Source organism: Macaca fascicularis, chromosome 9 (assembly GCF_037993035.2).
Source record: "Macaca fascicularis isolate 582-1 chromosome 9, T2T-MFA8v1.1".
NCBI lineage: Eukaryota > Metazoa > Chordata > Mammalia > Primates > Cercopithecidae > Macaca > Macaca fascicularis.
Genome location: NC_088383.1, coordinates 103,768,303 through 103,794,761, shown reverse-complemented (window position 1 = coordinate 103,794,761; position 26,459 = coordinate 103,768,303). Strand labels below are relative to the sequence as shown.

The 26,459-nt window shown below is 36.9% G+C and overlaps 1 protein-coding gene across 6 annotated transcripts in view; it reads right to left on the bottom strand.

Annotated features, from left to right (window-relative positions):
* The window catches only part of CYP2C9 (cytochrome P450 family 2 subfamily C member 9), a 44,483-nt gene that overhangs the window by 5,194 nt on the left and 12,830 nt on the right, over positions 1–26,459 (bottom strand). For 2 of the 6 annotated variants that reach the window (XM_045361231.2, XM_045361229.2), the window contains exons 6-7: positions 11,959–12,100; positions 2,878–3,086 (exon numbers count right to left, since the gene is read on the bottom strand). In XM_045361231.2, the coding sequence (XP_045217166.1) occupies positions 2,878–3,086; positions 11,959–12,100 (351 nt within the window). Of the gene's footprint in view, positions 1–2,877; positions 3,087–11,958; positions 12,101–12,308; positions 13,927–26,459 lie in introns of those variants that run through there. The other 4 variants (XM_074002242.1, XM_045361230.2, XM_074002243.1 and 1 more) reach the window with 3 other exon arrangements.

Genomic DNA, 26,459 nt, shown 5'->3' with positions numbered 1-26,459 from the left:
GTTTTTGTATAGTATGTGAGCTAAAAGTATTTACATTGAACAAATGCAAATAAGAAATAATATTTTTGAAACAAACATTTTATGGGAAATTTACATTTGTTTCTATAAAAATTGGAACATATCAATCCTCATCCATTTGCAGATTGTTTATGACTGCTTTCATGCTACAATAGCAGATGTCAAAAATTGCAACAGAAACCACATGGCCGGAAAAGTCTAAAATATTTACTATCTGACCCATTACAGAAATTTGCCAACTCCTGTCTCAGACTACTATCTCCAGCTAGATAAATGGATCCAGCCTGTGACAGAAGAACACATATATCTGATTTGTAAAGAGGGTAGAATTGGCCACACAGTGTTGCATTTTTCTGTACTGGGCTATTCCATGAAGAAGGGATTCAATGGGTAATTCCCTTGGGCTCTGGCTTCTCAGGGCTCAAAAGACACCAGACACAGCATGAGTTGCCCTGCATGGGGGTGAGTGAAGAAGCTCATCAGATGCAGCATTTCCCCTCCAGCAGGTCACCAAAGCTGATGCAGTGAACTGGGGAGACTGGCAACTCCTGCCTGATTCTTCAGTATATTTCTCATTTAATTAGTTATAGGAGAAGAAGTAAGTTTCATTACTATTACCGTCAGACCCTAATTTTGAGAAACAAAAATCTTCTCTGGTTACCTCCTGTGTTTGTGAAGACAGAGTGCATTGAAGTATTTTTTCTTGTATTAAATCAGTGACCATTAGGGTAAGCCGCATAATCTCTCAGTAAATTATCAATTCTGTCTTCTTCAAAAGATGACATTAGTAATTGCAACCTTACCAATCTCATTGCTTTTTCCCCTTGAAAATACAAGTTTCAGTTATATTATTTTTTATTTCACTAATAATATTGCAGTGCATTGGAGACTATGGTTTTACTTGGAAAAAGTAGTTTTGAGATGGCAACTGGAGTGTCTGGATAAATACAGAAACCATGTGATAGAACGCATTGTAAAACCACTGAGATAAAAATTGGTCTCAAGGTTCCAGAGGTAGGAGAAACTCAGAGAGCTAGGCTAACACTGACACTCAATTTTTGGCTGTCTTTGCATTACATCCAATTCTGAATCATGACAACAGGTGTTATGTCATTATGACTGCCTATGGGAGAGGAATGAATATTTCTTTAAAGAATATAAACTTCCTTTGCAATTCTGCAATTTCTTATATATAACATCTGGTATTTAACCAAAATTTATCAGACATTTCAAAGATACAACTAAGTTATCACAAGAAGAAAAGTGGGGAGAGGGAATGGCAATAAAAACAGACTCACATTAGGAAACTTTTTTCGCCTAGTTTTATAAGGCTGATATAATCTTAATATCAAAAATCTTGAAAATTCTGGGAAAGAAAATTATAAACTAAATCTCTTGTGAATGTAAACACTGAAGTCCTAAACAATATGAAGAAGGTCAGTTCATCTTTATGTGGATACTTATTTTTATTTAGTGAGGAATGTAAGCCAAATATATGTAATCTGATGTTGAATGGATATTTGTCCCCTTCAAATCTCATTGTGATTCCCAATGTTGTAGGTGGGGTCTGGTGGGAGGTATTTAGGACATGGGGATGAATTCTTCATAAGTGGCTTAAAGCACTTCCCATGATAATAAGTGAGTCCATATTCTGTTAGTTCACACACAAGCTGGTTGTTTAAAGTTACTTCTACCCCTTTTTCCCTTACACCCTCTCTTGCCATGTGACACGCTTGCTTCCCCTTCACCTTCTTCCATGATTGAAAGCTACCTGAAGTCCTCACTAGGAGGAGATGCCTGCTCCCATTATGCCTCTTGTACAGCCTGCAGAACCATGAGCCAAAATAAAACTCTTTTTAAATAAATTACCCAGCCAAAGATATTCCTTTATAGCAATGGAAATGGACTAACACACAATTGTATAAATAGATGCCCAGAATTGATTGATAAGATTTTATACACAATGATGACATATATATATATATGACAGCAAACTTCTCTAATCTTATAAAAAGAAAAACTACCAAAATCTACTTCAAGCATCATTCTCGATATTGAAATGGAAAACTTCCACTGCTTTCTGCAGATTAGAAATGAGAAACAAGGATCCCCACTGTCACCAATTCTATTCAACACTCTCCTAGAAATTCTAGCCAATGCAATAATGAATGCAATAAAGAGGCATTAAGCCCATGAGAAATGGAAAATAAGAAATAAAACAATATTAACCCAGATACATATAATGTACACAGAAATTACAATGAATCCAGAAATAAATTATGAACAGTGATTAGTAAAATTAGCAAAGTTGACAGATTAACATCATCAGAATGATAAAAACTGATTATGTTCCACAACAAGAATATTAATTATCTAGGGAAAACCAAAGACTTGAAAGCCATGACAACAAAATCACAACATTCCTGGGAAAATAAAAGAAACACCAAATAAATTGGAAGGATAATTATATTGAGGAATGGAAAGACTCAAGGTGTCAAGATTCAGTTCTTTCCAAACTGACTTACAAATTTAATGTCACCCTGACAGAAATTCCAGCCCAATGTTTTGGGAAATTGACAAACTAATACCTTTAAAATATATTTGGAAATATAAGCACCTAAGAGAGGCCAAACCAATCTTGAAGAAAGATAATAAATCTGGAAAACACACACTGCCAGACACAAGGACCTGTTACAAAACTTTGTAGCCCCAAACTGGAAACAACAGAAAGTCCCATTAAACTGCCATACATATGAGTTAGGCACTTCTTTCACTTGGTGATGGTAGAGGATAAGAATGATGCTATAAATTTGGGGGCTTCAAAAACATGAAGTTGCAGTGTAGGAGAAACAAACTTACCTTGGGAATCAGATAGTTTCTGAATTTAACATCACAGGTCACTGCATGGGGCACGCTGGTGGGGAGGAGGTCAATGTATCTCTGGATCTCGTGCACCACAGCATCTGTGTAGGGCATGTGGCTCCTGTCCTGCATGCAGGGGCTCCGATTTCTGCCTATCACATGTTCAATCTCTTCCTGGACTTTAGCTGACAAGACACAAGTAAAAACTGATGGAAAAGGAGAAAAAATGGCACATTTGTTACAGCAATTCAGGGCTACATGAATCATGATGAAGGTATCCAAACATCATTAGAAATTTAAATTATAGTGATGGAAGTATACACAACCTTAAAGAGAGGACTGTTACAGATGCACAAATGTGTAACTGCTATAAACTAGGCATTAAGAAAAATCCGTACACATGTAAGCAGAGAAAATTATCTTCAATAAAGGAAGGCAGGAAGAAATGAAAGAAGGAACAGATGTCCACGAAACAACCAGAAAACAAATAACAAAAGGGCAGGGGTAAGTCCTTACTTGTCAATAATAACACTGAATGTAAATGGACTAAAATCTCCAATCAAAAGACATAGTGGATGGAAAAACAGGACCTATTAACCTGTTACCTAAAAGAAACACACTTCACTTATAAAGACACACATAGGCTGAAAATAAAGGAATGGAATGAGACAGTACCTGCCAATGGAAATGAAAAAAAGAGCAGGAGTTACTATATTTAAAACAGACAAAGCACATTTCAACACAAAAACTGTAAGAAGAGAAAAAGAAGATCACTATTGGTAATGAAGTGGTCACCTCGGTAAGAAGATGGAACAATTTTAAATATATATGCAACCAACAATGGAGCACCCAGATATATAAAAGAACTATAATTAGAACTAGAGAGAGATAGACCACAATACAATAATAGCTGGAGACTTCAACACCCCACTTTCAGCATGGCACAGGGCATTCAGAGAGAAAATCAACAAGAAAACATTGAACTTCATCTGCACTATAGACCAAATGGATCTAATAGATATTTGCAGAATACTTTATCCAACTGCTACAGAATACATACTCTTTTCCACAGCACATGGATTGTTATCAAGAACTGACCATATGTTAGGTCACAAAACACGTCTTAAAATATTCAAAGAAACTGAAATAATATCAAGCATCTTCTCTGACCACAATGTAATAAAACCAGCAATCAATAACAAGAGGAAATTTGGAAACTACACAAATAAATGGAAATTTAAAAATATGCTCACAAATGAACAGTGGGTCCATGAAGAGATTAAAAAGGAAATTGAAAATTTTCTTGAAACAAATGATAATGGAAACACAACATACCAAAACCTAGGGGCTACAGCAAGACCACTAGTAAGAGGGAAGTTTATAGTTACAAGAGCTTATATCAAAAATGGAGAAAAATTGACAAGTAAACAATCTAATGATGCATCCTAAAGAACTAGAAAAGCAAAAGTAAATTAAACCCAAAGTTAGTAGAAGAAAAGGAATAATAAAGATCAGAGCAGAAGCAAATAAAATTTAAATGAAGAAAACAAAACAAAAGATCAATGAAACAAAAAGTTGCTTTTTTTGAGAAGTTAAACAAAATTGACAAACCTTTAGCCAGAATAAGAAAAAAACAAAAAACAAACAAACAAACAAAAAAACAGAGTAGATTCAAATAAATAGAAACAAATTAAAAAGTAGGCATTACAACTGATTCTGCAGAAATTCAAAGAATTATTAGTGGTTACTATGAGCAACTATATGCCAATAAATTGGAAAATCTACAAGAAATGGACAAATCCCTAGACAAATATGACCCATCAAGATTGAATCAGGAAGAAATCCAAAACCTAAACATGCAATGACCAGTACCAAGATCAAACAAAAAATAAAAAGTATCCCAGTAAAGAAAATCCCAAGACTGACTAGCTTTACTGCTGATTTTTACCAAACATTTAAAGAACTAATACCAATCCTACTCAAACTATTCCAAAAAATAAAGGCAAATAGAACACTTCCAACTTCATTCCATGAGGCCAGTATTACCCTGATACCAAAATCAGACTAAGACACATCAAGAAAACAAAACTACAGGCCAATACACCTGATGAACACGAATGCAAAAATCTTCAACAAACTGTGAGCAAACCAAATTCAGCAATACAATAAAAAGGTCATTCACAATGACCAAGTGGGATTTATCCCTGGGATGAAAGGATGGTTCAACATGTGCAAATCAAGCAGTGTGACACATCATATCAAAAGAATGAAGGATAAAAACCATATGATCATTTCAGTTGATGCTTTAAAAGGATTTGATAAAATTTAACATCCTTTCCTCATACAAATTCATGAAAAATAACTTGAGATAGAAGAAACATACCTCAACGTAAAAAAGCTATATGAGAGACACACAATTAGTACTATACTGAATCGGGAAAATGCAAAGTCTTTCCTCTCAGATCAGAAACACGACAAGGATGCCCACTGTCACCATTGTTATTCATCATAATACTGGATGACCTAGCAAGAGCAATCAAACAAGAGAAAAATATAAAGGCTATCCAAAATGGAAAGGAAGAAGTCAAAATATCCTTGTGTGCAGATGATATAACCTTTTACTAGGAAAAACCTAAAGCTTCCACAAGATAATTATTAGAACTGATGAACAAATTCAGTAAAATTGAAGGATACAAAATCAATATAAAAATCAGTAGTGTTGTTATATGCCAACAATGAACAAAAAGAAAATTTAAAAAGTAATCCCATTTACAGTAGCCATACATAAAATTAAATACCTAGGAATTAATTTAACCAAAGAACTGAAAGATCTCTGTAATGAAAACTATAAAACACTGAGGAAAGAAATTTAAGAGGACACAAACAGAAAAATATTTCATGTTCATGGATTGGAAAAATCAACATTGTTAAAGTGCCCATGTTATCAAAACAATCTACAGTTTCAATAAAATCCCTATCAAAATATCAATGGCATTCTTCAAAGAAATAGCAAAAATAAATCCTGAAATGTATATGGACCCACAAAAGACCCAGAATAGTCAAAACTGTCCTAAGCAAAGAGAACAAAATTGGAAGAATCACATTATCTCACTTCAAATTATACTACACAGCTGTGCTAACTAAAACAGCATGGTACAGACATAAAAACAAACACATTGACCAATGGAACAGAATAGAGAATCCACAAACAATTTCACAGACCTAGAGTGAACTCATTTTTGACAAAGGAGCTGATATGGTTTGGCTGTGTTCCCAGCCCAAATCTCATCTTGAATTGTAATAATCCCCACAAGTCAAGGGTGAGGCCAGGTGGGGATAATTGAATCATAGGCGTGGTTTATTCCATACTTTTCTCATGGTAGTGAATAAATCTCACAACATCTCATGGTTTTATAAATGGAAGTTCCCCTGCAAAGCTCTCCGCCTGCTGCCAGGTAAGACGTGACTTTGCTCCTCATTCACCTTCTGCCATGATTGTGAGGCCTCCCCAGTCATGTGGAACTGTGAGTCCATTAAACTTCTTTCCTTTATAAATTACCCAGTCTTGTGTTGGCTTTATCAGAAGCATGAGAACAGACTAACACAGGTGCCAAGGATGTACAATGGGGGAAAGACAATCTCTTCAATAGATTGTGCTGGGAAAATTTAATATCCTACACAGAAGAATGAAACTGGACTCATATCTCTTGCCATAAACAAAAATCAACTCAAAATGGATTAAAGACTTAAATCTAAGACCTCGAACTGTGAAAGTACTGTAGGAAATCCCTAGGGAAATTCTCCCAGACATTGGTCTAGGCAAAAATTTCTTGAGCAATACCCCACAAGCACAGGCATTCAAAGCAAACATGAACAAATGGGATCGCATCAAGTTAAAAAGCTTCTGCACAGCAAAAGATACAATCAACAAAGGGAAGAGACAAACCACAGAATGGAGAAAAATATTTGCAAATTATTCATCTGACAAGAGATTAATAACCAGAATATATAAGAAACTCAAGCAACTCTATAGAAAATAATCTAATAATCCAATCCAAAAGTGGGCAAAAGATTTGAATAGATGTTTCTCAAAAGAAGACATTTAAATGGGTAACAGGCATACGAAAAGGTGGTCAACACCACTGACCCTCAGAGAAATATAAATCAAAATTACAATGAGATGTCATCTCACCCCAGTTAAAATGGCTGATATCCAAATGACAGGCAATAACAAATGCTAGTGAGGATGTGGAGATAAGTGGACCCTCATACAATGTTGGTGGGAATGTAAATTAGTATGACCACTATGGAGAGCTATTTGAATGTTCCTCAAAAAACTAAAAATAAAGCAACCATATGATCCAACAACCCTACTTCTGGGTATATACCCCCCATAAAAGGAAATAAGTATGTTGAAGAGACATCTGCACTCTTATGTTGGTTGCAGCACTGTTTACAATAGCTAAGACTTCAAAACAACCTAAATATCCATCAACAGACAAATGGATAAAGAAAACATAGTACATATACACAATGTAGTTCTATTCAGACGTAAAAAGAATGAGATTCAGTCATTTGCAACAACATGAAGGGAACTGGAGATCATTACTTTAAGTGAAATAAGCCAGGCACAGAAAGACAAACATAGCATGTTCTCACTTATTTGTGGGATCTAAAAATAAAATAATTGAACTAATGGACATAAAGTATAGAAGGATGGTTACCAGAGACTCAAAAGGGTAGTGGGGGGTGGGAGGGGAGGTGGGGATGAATAAGACCTACTCTATGATAGCACAACAGGGTGACAATAGTCAATAATAATTAAATTGTACACTTTAAAATAACTTAAAGAGTGTAACTGAATTGTTTGTAACTCAAAAAATAAATGCTTAAGGGGATAGATACCGCATTCTCCATGACATGCTTATTTCACATTGCATGCCTGTATCAAAACATCTCATGTACCCCCAAACATATTTATACCTACTATGTACCCATAAAAATTAAAGAAGATAAAAGATGAATCTGTGTATAAATTATACATTAGTATATATAATAATACAAATAAAAATAATAAAATGTTTGAAAACATAAAGTAAGCATATAATTTAGTCATGAAATTACTGTCTTAAAAAAAACAGGGATTGATTTCATATCAAAATAACATATGTTGCTTAAACATTAAATTATACTCTCAGATTTATGCGTATATATGACTGTATTTGTGCATCTGTGTGTGGCAAGGGTCGCAAATTGCAATGGTTTGCAATTTGTACACTTTCCAAATCCACCATTTTGAACATTCTAGCAGCTCCTTCTGAACATACATCCACATTTTAAAATAAAGACTCTGTTTCTATTTCTTACTTATCCTTTTGTATATTATATTTAATAATTTTTTATTATGAGAGATGAGAATTTTAATCTCTATCTTCACCTCATATTTGAACACACCCACAGATAGACATACTCACTTTTTCACATGCTTTTTTCCAGAATATATTTGGATGACAATTTTTATGATATCAGTATTCATTGCTTACATCATTCTGACTACACAAATATAGTTATCTGGTAAGACAGCTATGATTAAATTATATTTTTAGTACTTTCCTTGGCTTAACCATGTCTCTATTTCAATTTGTAATTTTCTGTTTCCCAAGTTAGAATTATTTACAAATGTTCAGGCAGATGTTTGAAACTCTTTTTTAGTTATTGGAAACTCCCATAAAATCTGTCACATCTCTTGTTCTTGCTGTCTCCTCTCACTTCTGAATTATCCACCAGGTCCATTCTGAAGTAGTTCTTTTCTAGGTCTGGTGCTACGCAGCCTCCCTGACACTCTCATTCTCCTATGTGAGGTTTCCTGATTGCTGGAGCTCAGGACATTCTCTAACTAGGTTTCAGGCATTTGAATGAAGTGCATTCTCCAACATTTTTCTGAGAAAGGGAAAATAGAAGGTAAAATTTTTGGCAAACATGCAAGTTTGAAAACACCCTGTTTCTATTAATATACACGATAATATTAATAGTTCTTGAGAATTCTGAATCCTAATTCTTTCACTATAACCTGGTATAGCTCTGAAAGTTTTTGGGATTTTTCCATTTAATTCTCACGTCCTGAAATTCCATAACCCTGGGTCTAGCAGTATATGTTTTCATTTCATTCACTCTGTTGGACATTGAAGATAATTTTCTGTTAAGATGGCAAAAGAAAAATGTCATTTTTCTAGATCAGTTCCCTTTCTGTGGGATAAAGCTAGCTACTGAATTTTAGGAAGCAAGATGAATAAAAGAGCTAAGAGTCTTTGAATTCAAGGAGCAGATCCGTACCAAATCTGCCTTTCAAGCCTACACCTCATGCCTTTTCTGGCACTTCCCTGTGTCCCTGAGTACAGGGCTTCTTAAACTCAGTTTCTCTAGAGAATAAGCCTCCTTTTCCATGTGGGAGAAAATTAGTTACCTGATGAAAAGAGTTGTGGAGGAAACGTAGGCAGGGAGAGCCTCCTTTTTCAGTCTCATTCTCCACCATCTTTGACCCTTGGTACTTCCAAATACCAATTGGGGGGATTTAAGGGACACTGATTAACTTTTTGTCCTTGATAAATTTTTCTCTTCTGACTTTTTGGTTACAGGTTTATCCTCTCTGTACAGATTTATCATTCCTCTATATGCTCTGTGTGTTTTAGAAATTTGTTGAAGTCTTCTTGACTATCTCCTGTACTCTTCCTACATTAAAGGACCTAAATGTCTAATATCCAAAATCTATAAAAAATGTAAACAAATCAACAAGCATTAAACAAAAAAATCAATTAAATATGGGCAAAGGACATGAACAGGCACCTCTCAAAATGTGACATACAAGCAGCCAACAAATATATGAAAAAATGCTCAACATCACTAATCATCAGAGAAATGCAAATCAAAATCACAATGAAGTACCATCTCACACCAGTCAGAATAGCAATTATTAATATTAAAAAGTCCAAAAACAACAGACGCTGGTGAAGTTGCAGAGAAATGGAAATACTTTTACACTGTTGGTGGGTATGCAAACTAGTTCAGTCACTGTGGAGACCAGTTTGGATATTTCTGAAAGAACTTAAAATAGACCTACCAGTTGACCCAGCAATCCCACTAGGGAGTATATGCCCCCAAAATATTTATTCTCTCAAAAAGACACACACCTCAATATGTTCACTGTAGTGCTTTTCACAATAGCGAAGAAATGGAATCCACTTATGTGCTCATCAACATTGGATTGTATAAGGAAAACGTGGTAAATAGACACTTATATGGTTAGGCTGGGTCCCCACCCAAATCTCCTCTTGAATTCTAGCTCCCATAATTCCCACGTCATGGGAGGGACTCATTGGGAGGTAATTTAATCACAGAGGCCGGACTTTCCCATGCTGTTTTCATGATAGTGAATAAGTCTCTATCAGAGACTTATTGTGAGGCCTTTACAGCTGTGTGGAATTGAGAGTCCGTTAAATCTCTTTCCTTTACCCTGTCTCAGGTATGTCTTTATTAGCAGCATGAGAACAGACTAATACATACACCATGGAATGTTATGCAGCCATAGGAAAGAACAAAAATTATGTCTTTTGCAGGATGATAGATGAAGTGGGAGGCCATTATCCTAAGCAATCTAATACAAGAACAGAAAACTAAATACCACATGTTCTCACTTATAAGTGGGAGGTAAGCATTGAATACACAAGAACTTAAAGACAGGAACAATAGACACTGAGGATCACTAGATGGGGGAGGGAGGGAAGGGATGTGGGCTGAAGAACCATCTGCTGGGTAATACGTTTACTGTCAGTGTGATGGAATAGCTGGGACCCCAAGCCTCAGTGTTACACAACTTACCTATGGAACAAACCGGTATTTGTACCCTTTAATTTATAATAAAAGTTGAAAAATAATCATCTAGAACTCAATAGGCTAGTAACTGTTCCGAAAAAAGGCCTAATTCTTATTCGTAATTGGCTTATTGTCATTTCAATGGGGGATACTGACATAGGAGAAAAAAAGAATATTTCTTATCTGCAGCATAACCAAAAGTCCCTAAAAGTAAATTTCTAAAGTAAAGTTGTTCATGAAAGACAAAATTATTGACTCCCTTAAAATATCTTATTTTGTCCAACACCAATTACACGGGAATTGTCTCAGGTACATATTCTGCCTAAATGGAACATTCTTTAGGTAACTCTTCTGGTAAACAGAATTACCTTTCTTATGAATCTAACTTTTTAGAATACTTATCGGACTAGGAATTTTCTCAGGCAGACTCACTACATTTCTAGGATTACCATTTATCCTTCAATAAGGAGAGTTTCCAGTTTCCCTATTCCAGCATTCAAACCTGAAATTTTGAGAATGAGAAAAGTTATCTTCAAGAATATACTTGCTATTTAAAATGGCCTTCTCATAATAAAACCAACATACAATCCCCGGTCAATTTATCTTGTCTCTTCCTGCCAGAAATTGTTGTCTATGAAATCCAGACATACTGGACCAGAGCTCTATTGCTTTTGCTACTGCTATGCTGTCTTCATTTCTCTCAGTTATCTTCCTCTACCGTGCAAAGATGACCTTTTTATTTTCCTCTTCTGTTTTTTTCTTTCTGAGACAGAGTCTCATTCTGCCGCCCAGGCTGTAGTGCAGTGGCAAAATCTTGACTCACTACAGCCTCCGTCACCTGGGTTCAAGCGATTACGGTGCCTCAGCCTCCTGAGCAGCTGGGATTACAGCCGTGTGCCACAATGCCTGGCTAAATTTTGTACTTTTATTAGAGATGGGGTTTGGCCATGTTGGCCAGGATGGTCTTGAACTCCTGGCTTCAAGTGATCCACCCACCTCAGCCTCCCAACTACTGGGATTACAGGTGTGAGCCACCATACCAGGCCAATATATCCCATTTTAATCACCATTAGTTTGGAACATATTACAGTTGGAAGCACAGAAATTTAAATAATGAAGCTCCTCTAGGAGAATCATGAAGGAGGACACTAGCAACACCTTCCCAACATCGTTTCTGAAAATCAATTTACTCAATATCTGTGATCATACCTGCCACCTCTGGGTGCTTCAGCAGGAGAAGGAGAGCATATCTCAGGGTTGTGCTTGTCGTCTCTGTCCCAGCTGCAAACAAGTCAACTGCAGTGTTTTCCAAGTTTTCAATATTAAATTCAGACTGTTGGTTGTGCTTTTCCTAGGAATGATTTAAAAATGCAATTATCTGACAAATTATTTACCAGCATATTTGATTACAGTGAATTCAAAATTACTCACATTGTTATGTAGTTACCAACATAGAAACTGGAAAGCATACTACTAGAAAAAAAATACTGTATGGTGTAGCAGAAGCTGTAGACCAACTTGCCCAAGTTTTATTTCCTACCCCCTTGTTCCGTGCTTGCCTTAAAAATTCCATTCATCAGGCTCTTTGTAGTTAGCTGCGTCACACAGTGTAGTGTTTTGCCAAAAAATAAAAGCAGAAGGTCCACTTCTTCTATATCCTCTTTCATATCCAAAACACAAATGTGAAGTAGGAGGTAGAGTGGACTCCATCCTGGGATTTAATCATGAAAATGAAGTTCTGTATACTAAATTTAGTGGGAAAAAGGAAAGCCCTTGACTCTCTACTGCTTTGGGGCTGCTGTATTATCCCTAGATTGCCCCACTGTGAGATTCCCTGTATTTGAGATAAGTAAAGACATTATGTGTTAAAGCCATTATTATCTGTAGACAACCGCAATCTAAATTAATAAAAAAAGTAAATTAGGGCCATATCATTAGATACTGTGAGCCTGAATCAAGAGTCTGCAATTATCTTCTTCTGTCAGAAAGGTACATGGACTCAATATTGCCTCCAGATTCATTACAAAGTTGAAATTTTGTAAAAACAAATATGAAAAAAGCAATATGACAGCAAAACCTAGGATAAATCATAGAGAAAGAGAATGGGTTTGCAATGACAAGATGGGCCTACACTATTATAATCTAGATGGGAGGCAACAGACAACTTGTTCTAGGATGCAGTAGTGCAGGAATAAATAAAAAATGTACAAAGTGAAGAGAAAGGACAATGATGAAGATGGAGAATAAAGCAATTAATTGTCACAGGGGATAAAGGAGTGATTAAGGGTAATGCATATGCCAAGGCTCAGAGGCTGGAGTTCTCATAAATTGGAAGTTAGGAGAAAGAAAGCAACGAATAAGGAATACTTAGTTGAAAGAGACCATCAATATACAAAACATATTACTTTTTAACCAGTCCCTAGGTCAGCAATAAATTAATGATGCTTTTAGATTCTCCAAGTGACATGGGTCATATTGAATATTGTGTAATCAACACCACTGAAATAGACTAGATCCTCTCAACATGTCTACTTACTAGATGAAGACAATCCTCTCTCTTGGTAATATCCGCTTCATACAGTTTTCTAAGCTTGTCATGTTAAAAATTATTCTTAAGTAAGAACAGTGCACTCACAAAACCAGTATTAACATTTCCATCTGTTGACTTGAGCTTGGTTATTTAGCAGTTGTGTGCCTGTCCTATCTTATTAATGATAGTAGCCATATTCTACTTGCTGTGCTCAAATCTAAAGAGCACTCCTTCTACATCAGAGGCAGGTCAGGGCATTGTCCTGCACCTCACCCTCAGAAACAGACTCACAGCTACAACTCAGTCTGTGGGCTTCAGCTGCTAGGGTGTGCTACAGAGTCATAGATCTTGACTCTGTGGGCAATCTACATTCAACTCTGCCTGAGAGTGAATCTGCACCCCAAGACCCAGGTGTCACAGTACATGATTAAAAGACCCTGAGTCTAGAGTGATGCCTCTATGACAATTTCACGGACCTGTACTTGTAACCCAGCACCAATGCAGCTGCGTGTATGCCATGTCAGAGCTGACATCAAAAGGAATCCCTTAGGCTAAGTCACTCCAATTTTAGGAAAATAAAAATAGGAGGATACCCAAATACTTCGACACCAAGGACATTAACAACCTACACTACTCCTGATACTGCTGCAAACTTCCATAACCTAGGCCACTGAAGCACCCAAAATTATTGCTGATGTTGACCACAGCTAAAGAAACTACATAGATACTATCACACGGCATCTATTCAAAAACTGACTTACCCACTCTTCATCACCTGCACACAAACACTCAACTTCAGATGAAAGTCTTTCTCTATGAAATCCACTCCAAAACTGGAACAGCCATTGTCCCACCACATGCATAGACAACAATGCAGGGACACAACATGAAAAATCAAGAAATATGACACCACCAAAAAGACATAATAACTTTCAAATAATAGAACTTGATGAAAATAAAATCAACAAATATTCAAAAAAGGAATTCAAAATAATTACCTTGAAGAAACTTAATAGTGGGGGTGGCTGGCAAGATGGGCGAATCAGAAGAGTTTCAATCTACAGCTCCCAGCAAGATCAACAAAGAAGGCAGGTTATTCCTACATTTCCAACTGAATTACCCAGCTCATCTCATTGGGACTGTTTAGATGGTGCAGCCCACAGAGGGCAAGTCAAAGCAGGGTGGAGCATCAGCTCACCCGGGAACCCCAAAGGATCAGGGAACTCCCCCCCGCCAGCCAAGAGAAACAGGGAGGAATTGTGCCATGAAGAATAGTGCACTCTGGCCCAGATACTAGGCTTTTCCCGTGGTCTTTGCAAACTGTAGACCAGGAGATTCCCTCAGATGACTACACCACAAGGGCACTGGGTTTCAAGTACAAAACTGGGGAGCCATTTGGACAGACGCCAAGCTAGCTGCAGGAGATTTTTTTCATACCCCAGTGGCACCTGGAACACCAGAGAGACAGAACTTTTCACACATCTGGAAAGGGGGTTGAAGCCAAAGAGCCAAGTGGTCTTGCTCAGGAGATCCCATCCCCATGGAGCCCAGCAAGCTAAGATCCACTGGCTTGAAATTCTCACTGCCAGCACAGTGGTCTGAAGTTTACCTGGGATGCACGAGTTTGGTGGGGGAAGGGACATCCACCATTACTGAGGCTTGAGTAGGTAATTTTTCCCTCACAGTGTAAACAAAATGGCTGGGAAGTTGGACTGGCCAGAACCCACTGCACCTCAGCAAAGCAGCTGTAGCCAGACTGCCCCTGTAGATTCCCCCTCTCTGGGCAGGGCATCTCTGAAAAAAAGGCAGCAGCTCCAATCAGGGGCTTATAAGTAAAACTACCATCTCATTGGGGCAGAGCACCTGGAGGAAGGGGCAACTGTGGGCGCAGCTTCAGCAGACTTAAACATTCTGGCGTGCTGACTCTGAAGAGAGCAGCAGATCTACCAGCACAGCGTTTGAGCTCTACTAAAGGAAACACTGCCTCCTCAAGTGGGTCCCTGACCCCGTGGCTCCTGATGGGAGACACCTCCAAGCAGGGGTTAACAGACACCTCAGAAAGGAGAGCTCTTGCTGGCATCTGGTGGGTGCCCCAATGAGACAAACTTCCAGAAGACGGAAGAGACAGCAATCTTTGTTGCTCTGCAGCTTCCGCTGGTGATACCCAGGCAAACACGGTCTGGAGTCGACCTCCAGCAAACCCCAGCAGACCTGCAGCAGAGGGGCTTGACTGTTAGAAGGAGAACTAACAAACAGAAAGCAATAGCATCAACACCAACAAAAAGGATGTCCACACAAAAACCCCATCTGAAGGTCACCAACATCAAAGACCAAAGGTAGATAAATCAATGAAGATGAGGAAAAACCAGTAAAAAAAGACTGAAAATTCAAAAAAAAAACAGAACACCTCTTCCCCTCCAAAGAATCACAACTCTTCACCAGCAGGGAACAAAACTGGACAGAGAATGAGTTTGATGAATTGACAGAAGTAGGGTTCAGAAGGCAGGTAATAACAAACTTCTCTGAGAGAAAGGAGTATATTCTAACCCAATGCAAGGGAGCTAAGAACCTTGAAAAAAGGTTAGACAAATGGCTAGCTTGAATAACCAGGTTACAGAAGAACATAAATGACCTGATGGAGCTGAAAAACAAAGCACAAGAACTTCATGAAACATACATAAGTATGAATAGCTGAATCTATCAAGTGGAAGAAAGGATATCAGAGATTAAAGATCAACTTAATGAAATAAAGCCTGAACACAAGATTGGAGAAAAAAAAAATGAAATGAAATACACAAAGCCTCCAAGAAATATGAGACTATGTGAAAAAACCAAACCTACATTTGATTGGTGTACCTGAAATTGATGGGGAAAGGGGAACCAAGTTGGGATACACTCTTCAGGATATTATCCAGGAGAACTTCCCCAACCTAGCAAGACAGTCCAACATTCAAATTCAGAAAAAACAAAGAATACCACAAAGATACTTCTTGAGAGGAGTAACCCCAAGACACATAACTGTCAGATTCACCAAGGTTGAAATGAAGGAAAAAATGCTAAGGACAGCCAGAGAGAAGGGTCGGGTTACCCACCGAGGGAATCTCACTAGACTAACAGTGGATCTCTCTGCAGAAACCCTACAAGCCAGAAGAGAGTGGGGGCCAATATTCAACCTTCTTAAAGAAAAGAATTTTCAACCCAGAATTTTATATCCAGCCAAACTAAGCTTCAAAGTGAAGAAATAAAATAAAATCCTTTACAGAAAAGCAAATGCTGAGAGATTTTGTCACCACCAGGCCTGCCTTACAAGAGCTCCTGAAGGAAACACTAAATATGGAAAGGAAAAACCAGAACCAGCTACTGCAAAAACATACCAAATTGTAAAGGCCATCAACACTATAAAGAAACTGCATCAACTAATGGGCAAAATAACCAGCTGGCGTAATAATGACAGGATTAAATTTACACATAACAACATTAACCTTAAATGTAAATGGACTAAATACCCCAGTTAAAAGACACAGACTGGCAAATTGGACAAAGAGTCAAGACCCATCAGTGTTCTGCATTCAGGAGACACATCTCACTTGCAAAGACACACCAAGGCTCAAATAAAAGGGATGGAAGAAGATTTACCAAGCAATTAGAAAGCAAAAAAAAAAAAAAAAAAAAAAAAAAAAAAGGCAGGGCTTGCAATCCTAGTCTCTCATAAAACAGACTTTAAACAAACAAAGATTAAAGAAACAAAGAAGGGCATTACATAATGGTAAAGGGATCAATGCAACAAGAAGAGCTAACTATCCTAAATGTATATGCACCCAATGCAGGAGCGCCAATATTCATAAAACAAGTTCTTAGAGACCTACAAAGAAACTGAGATCCCCACACAATAATAATGTGAGAATTTAACACCCCATTGTCAAAATTAGACAGATCAATGAGACAGAATATTAACAAGGATATTCAGGACTTGAACTCAGCTCTGGACCAAGAGGACCTAATAGACATCTACACAACTCTCCACCCCAAATCAACAGAATATACATTCTTCTCAGCATCACACTGCACTTATTCTAAAATCAGCCACATAATTGAAAGTAAAACACTCATCAGCAAATGTAAAAGAACAGAAATCATAACAAACAGTCTCTCAGACCACAGTGCAATCAAATTAGAACTCAGGATTAAGAAACTCACTCAAAACTGCACAACTATGTGGAAACTGAACAACCTGCTCCTGAATGACTACTGGGTAAATAACAAAATGAAGGCAGAAATAAAGATGTTCTTTAAAACCAATGAGCACAAACACACAATGTACCAGAATCCCTGGGACACAGCTAAAACAGTGCTTAGAGGAAAATTTAGGCCACTAAATGCCCGCAGGAGAAAGCAGGAAAGATCTGAAATCGACACCCTAACATCACAATTAAAAGAACTAGAGAAGCAACAGCAAACAAATTCAAAAGCTCACAGAAGACAAGAAATAACTAAAATCAGAGCAGTATTGAAGAAGATAGAGATGTGAAAAACTCTTCAAAAAATTAATGAATCCAGGAGCTGATTTTTTGCTAAGATTAACAAAATAGATAGGTTACTAGCCAGACTAATAAAAAAGAAAAGAGAGAAGAATCAAATAGACACAATAAAAAATGATAAAGGGGTTATTACCACTGACCCCACAGGAATACAAACTACCATGAGAGAATACTAAAAACACCTCTATGCAAATAAACTGTGAAATCTAGAATAAATGGATAAATTCCTTCCCATATACACCCTTCCAAGGTTAAACCAGGAACAGAAAACCAAACCACATATTCTCACCTATAAGTGGGAGTTGAACAATGAGAACACACAGACACAGGGAGGGAAAAATCACACACCAGGGTCTGTCGAGAGGTTGGGGGAGTAGGGGAGGGATAGCATTAGGGGAAACACCTAATGTAGATGATGGATTGTTGGGTGCAGCAAACCACCACGGCACATGTATACCTATGTAACAAACCTACATGTTCTGCACATGTATCCCATAACTTAAAATGCAATTAAAAAAAGAAAGAAATAGCAGGATAGTTAGTAGAGGTAGAGAAGTAAGGGAGATAGCCAGAAGTTGGTTAACAGATACAAAAGTTCAACTATATAAAAGGAATAAGTAATAGTGTTCTATAGCAGTATAGAGTGACTATAGTTAACAACATCTTATTGCATATTTTAAAATACCTAGAAGAGCAGATTTTTAATGTTTCCAGCACAAGGAAATGAAAAATATTTGAGGTTATAGATATGTTAATCATCCTGCTTGATCATTACACATTGTATACATGTACTGAAATACTACAGTACACCCCATAAATATGTACAATTATTGTGCCCATTAAATTATAAATTATACATTTATAATAATATAAATTTATATATGATATATAATATAAATTTATAATATATAATATGTAATACTGTATTATACATTTATTACTAAATAAGCAATAATTAAATCAAATAAGTAAAGGCTAAGAAAACAAAAGAAAATAACAAGTGCTGGTGAGAATGTGGAGAAATTGGAAACCTCAGGTCCTACTGATGGAAATGTAAAATGGTGCAGCTGTTAAGGACAATATTAAGGCAGTTAAAGAATTAAAAACAGAATTACCACATATCCCAGAAATGCCACTTCTGGATATATATCCAAAAGAATTAAACTCAACACATCAAAGAGATATTTGTTTAGCCATATTCATAATAGTATTACTCACAAAGTCAAAAGGTGAAAGTAATCCAGATGCTCATCAACAGATAAATGGGTAAGCAAATTTGGTTTATACATATAACGGAATATTATTCACTCTTAGAAAGGAAGAAAAATCTGACACATGAGAAAACATGAATAAACCCTGAGAACATAACATTAGGTTAAGTGAAATAAACCAGTCACAAAAGGGCAAATATGTAATAATTCCACTTTTATGAGGTACACAGCATACTTGATTTTATAGAGACACAAAGTAGAATGTTGGTTGCCATGGGATGGTGGAAGGGAGAAATGTAGAGTTATCATTTGAGGTGGGGGTGGGGTTCTACAACATTTCTTCCTGCATCATCTACGTCTCTGGACACTTCTCTTTGGGCAACCCATTCCCTTTAACTTCAGATAAATTTCAGGGCAAGATATAAGGGAATGGGAATTTTATCTGCAGCTAGTCTACACAGTCTCTGGCAGATAAGACTGACAAAGACCTCAAAGAATGTGGTGGGCCACCTTTACAAGGCCCACCTTCTGTTCTTGTGTTGCTATGGACACACTTCATGGAATTATTAATATGAATTAGTTTGCATAGTTGAGAAGATTATGTTACTTTGGTTTTGTTTGTTGATTACTTTGTTGGTAGAGACAGGGTTTTGTCATGTTACCCATACTGGTCTCGAACTCCTGAGCTCGTGCAGTCTGCCCACCTCAACCTCCAAAAGGGCTGGAATTACCGGCATGATCTACAATGCCTGGTCAAGAGTTATTAGTAAATGGGTATAAAGTTTCCGTTTTGCAAGATGAAAAGGATTCTGGAGATGTATGGTAGTGATGTTTGCACAACAATGTGAATGTAATTAATACCAATACACTATACACTTAAAATGATTAATACAGAAACTTTTATGTTATGTGTATTTTGCCACAATTTTTTTACAAAATTAAAAAATATATAAATACACAATAAACAAGTGAGATTTATCCCAGAAATGCAAAAGTGGTTTAACAAGAAAGTCAATCAGTGTACTACACCATATTAGAATAAAAGAGAAAAACATGTTCATCTCATTAGACACAGAAAAAGAAATTGACAACTTTTAATACCCATCATAACAAAAACACTTAGAAAACTCTAATTGAAATAAAACTCCCTTACCAAATAAAGCATATTTATGAAAACTCCAATGCTAAAGCATACTAAATTGTGAAAGACTAAAAGCTTATAACGTAAAATCAGAAAGAAAAGAAAAAAAAACCAAGAATGTCCATTTTTACTACTATTAAACATAGTATTGGAAGTTCTAGCCAGAGAAATTAGGCGAGAAATGAAATAAAACACATTCAAATAGGAAAGGAAAAATTCAAGTCATGTGTATTTGAAGATAACATGATTCTATATATAGAAAAATCTCATACAATACAGACAGAAAACAAGTAGAGCTAATAAATGATTTCAGCATAATTTCAGAGTACAAGATCAATGCAAAAATCAGTTGTCTTTCAGTGCTGGTGCTAGTGCCTGCCATTAGGGGACCTGTAGATAGGACTACCCAGTCCAGCAACACCCATCTTGATGCCCCCGGGACTGAGCAGGGAGCCCAGGCTACTCTGAATTCCACAGATAAACAGATTGTCTGAGGAAACAGAGAAGCTCCCCCAGAAAACAAGGATCAAGCTGTGATATATCAAGTTGTGCTAGCCACAGCTGGCTTTCACTCATAAGTGCCATCTACTGACATGTATGTCAAACTGCACAGGCCAATATAAAACTGCCCACAGAGGTGAACACAGCTATAGAATCAAAGTCAAAGGTCCCACACAACATACTTTATAGTCACACCACATAGGAAGGGGGAGAGGAAAAGGAAAGAAAAAAACATACGGAGAGAAAAACAATTCTATCTGCACAAAAATAATTTCAAAAATCAGAAGAGGTAGCCTCTCCAAAGAAGAAGAAACCAGCATAAAGAATTCTGGCACCATGAAATGTCTGAATGTTGTAAAACCAACAAAGGATCACATGAACTCCCCAGCAATGAACCCTAAACAAACTGGCAACTCAGAAATGACGGATAAACAATTCAAAATATGGATTGCAAGTAAGCTCAGTGATCCAAGACAAGGTTGCAAATCAATGCAAGGAAACACCTAAAGCAGTCCAGGGAATGGAGCGACAGATAAACATCTTAAAAAGAAATCAATCAAAGCTTCTGGAATTGAAAGACTCACTTAAGGAATTTCAGAATGCAATTGAAGGGTTTATCAATAGACTGGACCAATTTCAGAGCTTGAACACCAGTCTTTTGAACTAACCCTGTCAGATAAAAATAAAGAAAGAATAATTTTAACAAATGAACAAAGTCTTCAAGAAATATGTGATGATTGAAAAGGAGTAAACCTAGGAATTATTGGCATTCCTGAAGAGAGAAGAAAAAGTAAATAATCTAGAAAATATATTTGAGCTAATAAGTAGAGAAAGTTTTCCCAAACTTGCTAGACAGGTAGACACCCAAATACAATAAATCCAGGGAATATATGTGAGACACTATACAAAATTAACATCACTAAGGCATTTACTCACCAGGCTGTCCAAAGTCAAGGCTAAAAAATAATTTTAAAAGCAGCTGGAGAAAAAGGTCAGATTGCATACGAAGAGAACCTTGTCAAGCTAAAAGGATGCTCAGCCTATTTTCAACATTCACTTTTTTAAAAATTACAAAAAAGAATTTTATAGTTTGCCAAAGTAAGCTTCAAAAGCAAAGAAGAAATACAATCTTGTCCAAACAAGTAAGTGTCAGGAAAATCTGTTACCATTAGATCAGGCTTATAAGAGATCATTAGGCCGGGCGCGGTGGCTCAAGTCTGTAATCCCAGCACTTTGGGAGGCCGAGACGGGCGGATCACGAGGTCAGGAGATCGAGACCATCCTGGCTAACACGGTGAAACCCCGTCTCTACTAAAAAATACAAAAAACTAGCTGGGCGAGGTGGCGGGTGCCTGTAGTCCCAGCTATATGGGAGGCTGAGGCAGGAGAATGGCGTAAACCTGGGAGGCGGAGCTTGCAGTGAGCTGAGATCCGGCCACTGCACTCCAGCCCGGGCGACAGAGCAAGACTCCGTCTCAAAAAAAAAAAAAAAAAAAAAAAAGAGATCATTAAGGGAGTTCTAAATATGGAAATGAAAGAACATTTCATTTCTACCACAAAACACACAAGTATGTAGCCCACAGACTCTATAGAGCAATCACACGATAGAAACTACAAAGCAACTGGCTAACCACTTCACAATAGAATCAAAACCTCATAAATCAATGTTAACATTGAAGGTAAACAGTCTAAATGCTCCACATAAAAGTCAAAGAGTAGGAAGTTGGATTAAAAATAAGACCCATCCTTCTACTGTCCTCAGGACTACAAGGACCATCTTCTACTAGTAGAAGTAGAAGAACCATCTCAGACTTAGAAGACCCATCTTAGACCTAGAAAATCCTGAAGAACCTTCCAAAAAACTCCTGGAACTGATATACAATTTCAGTGAGATTTCAGTACACAAAATACATATTCAAAAATCTGTAGCATTTTTATACACAAAAAATGTTCATGCTGAAAGCCAAATCAAGAACTCAATCCCATTTACAATAGCCACAGGAAAAAACCTAGGAATACAACTAACAAATGGGGCAAAAAGGTCTCTACAAGGAGAGCTACAAAATACTGCCAAACAAAATCATAGATGACAGAAACAAACGGGAAAACAGTTCATGCTTATGGATTGAAACAATCAATATCATTATGGCTAGACTGCCCAAAGCAGTCTACAGATTCTGTGCTATTCCTATCAAACTACCAATGTCATTTCATTCTGAAATTCATATAGAACCAAAGAAGAGCCCAAATCCAAAGCAATCCTAAGCAAAAAGAACACTGGGAAGCTTCACATTAGGTGACTTCAAACTATACTGTAAGTTTACAGTAACCAAGAGAGCTTGTAACTGGTACGAAACACAAATTGAACAGAAGTAGAGAAGCCAGAAATAAAGCCAAACACGTATAGCCAGCTGATCTTCAACAGTTGACAAAAATAGTCAATGAGGAAAGAATTCTCTATTTAGTAAATTGAACTAGGATAACTGACTAGCCATATGCAGAATGAAACTGGAACACTTCCTTGCACCATATACAAAAATTAACTCGAGATGGATTAATGATCTAAATTTAAGACCTCAAACCATAAGAATCCTATAGAAAAAAATCTATAAAATTCCATTCTGGATACAGGCTTTAGAAAAGAATTTATGAATAATTCCTCAAAAGAAATTGGAACCAAAATGAATATTGACAAGTGGGACCTAATTAAAGAGCTTCTGCACAGCAAGAGAAACTACCAACAGAATAAACAGACAACCTACAGAATGGGACAAAATACTTGCAAACTGTGAATCCAACAATGGTTCAATAGCAAGAATCTATAAGGAAGTTAAACAATTCAACAAGTTAAAAAACAAGTAACCCCATTAAAAAGTGGGCAAAGGACATATGTCCTTCCAAAGAAGACATACACATGGCCCACAAGCACATGACAAAATACTCAACATCACTAATAATCAGAGAATTGCAAATCAAAACCATAGTGAGATATCATCTCATACCAGTCAAAATGGATATGATTAAAAAGTCAAAAAAATAACAGACGTTGGTGAGACTTCAGAGAAAAGAGAACAGTTATATACTACTGGTGGGAATGTAAGTTAGTTCAGCCATATGGAAAGTAGTTTGGAGATTTCTCAAAGAACGAAATGCAGAACTATCATTCTATTTCACTACTGGGTATGTACCCAATGGAAAACAAATTGTTTTACCAAAAAGACACATGTGCTCATATGTCCATTCCTGCACTTTTCACAATAGTAAAGACATAGAACCAACCAATGATGTGTCACATAAAGCAAATGTGGTATATATACACCATGAAATGCTTTGCAGCCATTAAAAAATCATATCTTTGCAGCAACATAGATGCAGCTGGAAGCCATTATCTGGAGAGAATTAATGCAGCAACAGAAAACCAAATACCACATGTTCTCATATAAAAGTGGGACACAAAGATGGAAACAATACACACGGAATTACTATAGAGAGTAGAGAGATATAAAGGCAAGGGCTGAAAAACTATGTATTGGGTATTAGTCTCACTACCTGGTTGACAGCATTATTTGTACCCTAAACTTCAGCATCACACAATATACCCATGTAACAAATGTGAACGTGCACTTCCTGAATCTAAAAGTTGAAATATTTTTTTAAAAAGAAGGCATTTAATATGGTATCATTTTAAAATCAGACAATCAATGGTCATAACTAAATACAAAATTTAAGATAAACTTGCCTTTTAAACTAAACCAGACCCTTGCAACAGAGGAGAAAAGAATATCTAATACCTAAATAAATTGAAAACTATCCCATGTTCAACGATTGGAAGACTTAATATTGTTAAGATGGCAATACTCCTCAAAGTGATCTAAAAATTCATGCAATCCCTACCAAAATACCAATGGTCTTTTTTCCAGAAATGGGAAAGTTGATTGTTCAATTAATATGCAACCACATGGTGATGAAGCAGCTACGTTGTCTGGGATGTACACCCTCGGGTTTGTCATCACGCCCCAGGACAATTTAGGACAGGGACACATCTGAGTGGGTTAAGTAGCAGAAAATTTAATAGAAGAAAGGAGAGAAAAGAGCAGTTTCTTGTGCGAGAGAGGGACATTGGAAAAGGGGGAAGGAGGTGGATAACAGCAAATCGTATAGGCAGGCTGGAGGAAGCAGTGTCTGATTTACATAGGGCCCATAGAGATTGGTTTAATCAGGTGTGACATTTAAATAGCGAGTGGGCAAGGCTGGCCTCCCCACTGTAATCTTATTATGCATATGGACTTTCCACTTGACCGGTGCCATCTTATCTGCTCCTTACTATACACGTTGCTGGCAAAGGGGAGGGAAGATGAAGCCGCCATTTTGAACATGCCTAGTCACAGGTAGTTCTGTACTACCAGCATTCGCCCAAGAAGCTTCCAGCTTCCTCATCTGTGTCTGCAGCTCAATTTTACAAGCTGCTCTTTGTTAGAAAATGATTTGGGGCTGCTTTCCATTGAAAAGAAAAACCTTACTGAGGACTCCCAAAGGCATACTATCTGCCTAAGTAATTTCTACTTAATTTCTGTATCTGTGAGTACTCAGTTTCCAACTTCAAAACTTACTACAAAGTATAATAATCAGAACAGTGTGGTACTAGCATAAAGATATCATCAAGACAAATGGAATAAAACTGAAGTCACGAAATAAACCTAAAGATCTATGGCAAACTTACTTTCATCAAGGGTGCCTAGACCATTCAATCTGAGGAAAGAATCTCTTCAACAAATGGTGATGAGACAAGAGGACAGTGAAATGCAGAAGAATGAAACTGAGACCTTCCCTACTTCACTCCAAATGAAAAATATAACTGAAAATGGATGGATAAACTTAAATATAAGAGCTAAAACTATAAAACTCTTAGGATAAAACGTACGGGTAAATCTTCATGACTTCATATTTGGCAATAGATTTATAAATTTGATACCAGGGCAGCAAAAGGAAAAATAGATAAACGAAATTTCATCAAAATTAAACTTGGTGCAGCAAGAATATAATTAAGAATGTGAAATGACAACCAACAGAATGGGAGGAAATATTTTCATATTATGTATATGTAAGAGTTTAATGTTTTGAATACACAAACCATTCTAACAGCTTAAAAAGAAAAATAAAAGCAACTTAATTTAAATAGAAAATGTACTTGAATGGCATGTATCCAAAGAAGATATACAAATGAGTAATAATATATTATATTATTATACTATATATAATATTATATATATATTGAATAATAACATATTATTATTCAAGTTCAAAATCATTGGCCATTAAATACAAGTTAAAACCACAATGAGAGCTGGGCGCAATGGCTCACACCTATAATTCCAGCACTTAGGGAGGCCAAGATGGGCAGATCACCTGAGGTCAGGAGTTCGAGACCAGCCTGGCCAAATTGGTGAAAACCCATCTCTACCAAAAACATAAAAATTAACCAGGTGTGGTGGCACATCCCTGTAATTCCAGCTACTCTGGGGACTGAGTCAAAAGGATTGTGTAAACCCAGGAGGCAGAAGTTGCAGGGAGCTGAGATCGTGCCACTGCAATCCAGCCTGGGTGACAGAGTAAGACTCTGTCTCTAAATAAATAAATAAATAAAACCACAATGAGCTACCACTTTACATTCACTAGGATGGCTTCAATAAATACAGAAAATTACAAGTATTAGCAACTATGTGGAAAAATAGAAATCCCTCTACATTGCTGGAAGGAATATAAAATGCCACATTCACTGTAGAAAAGTT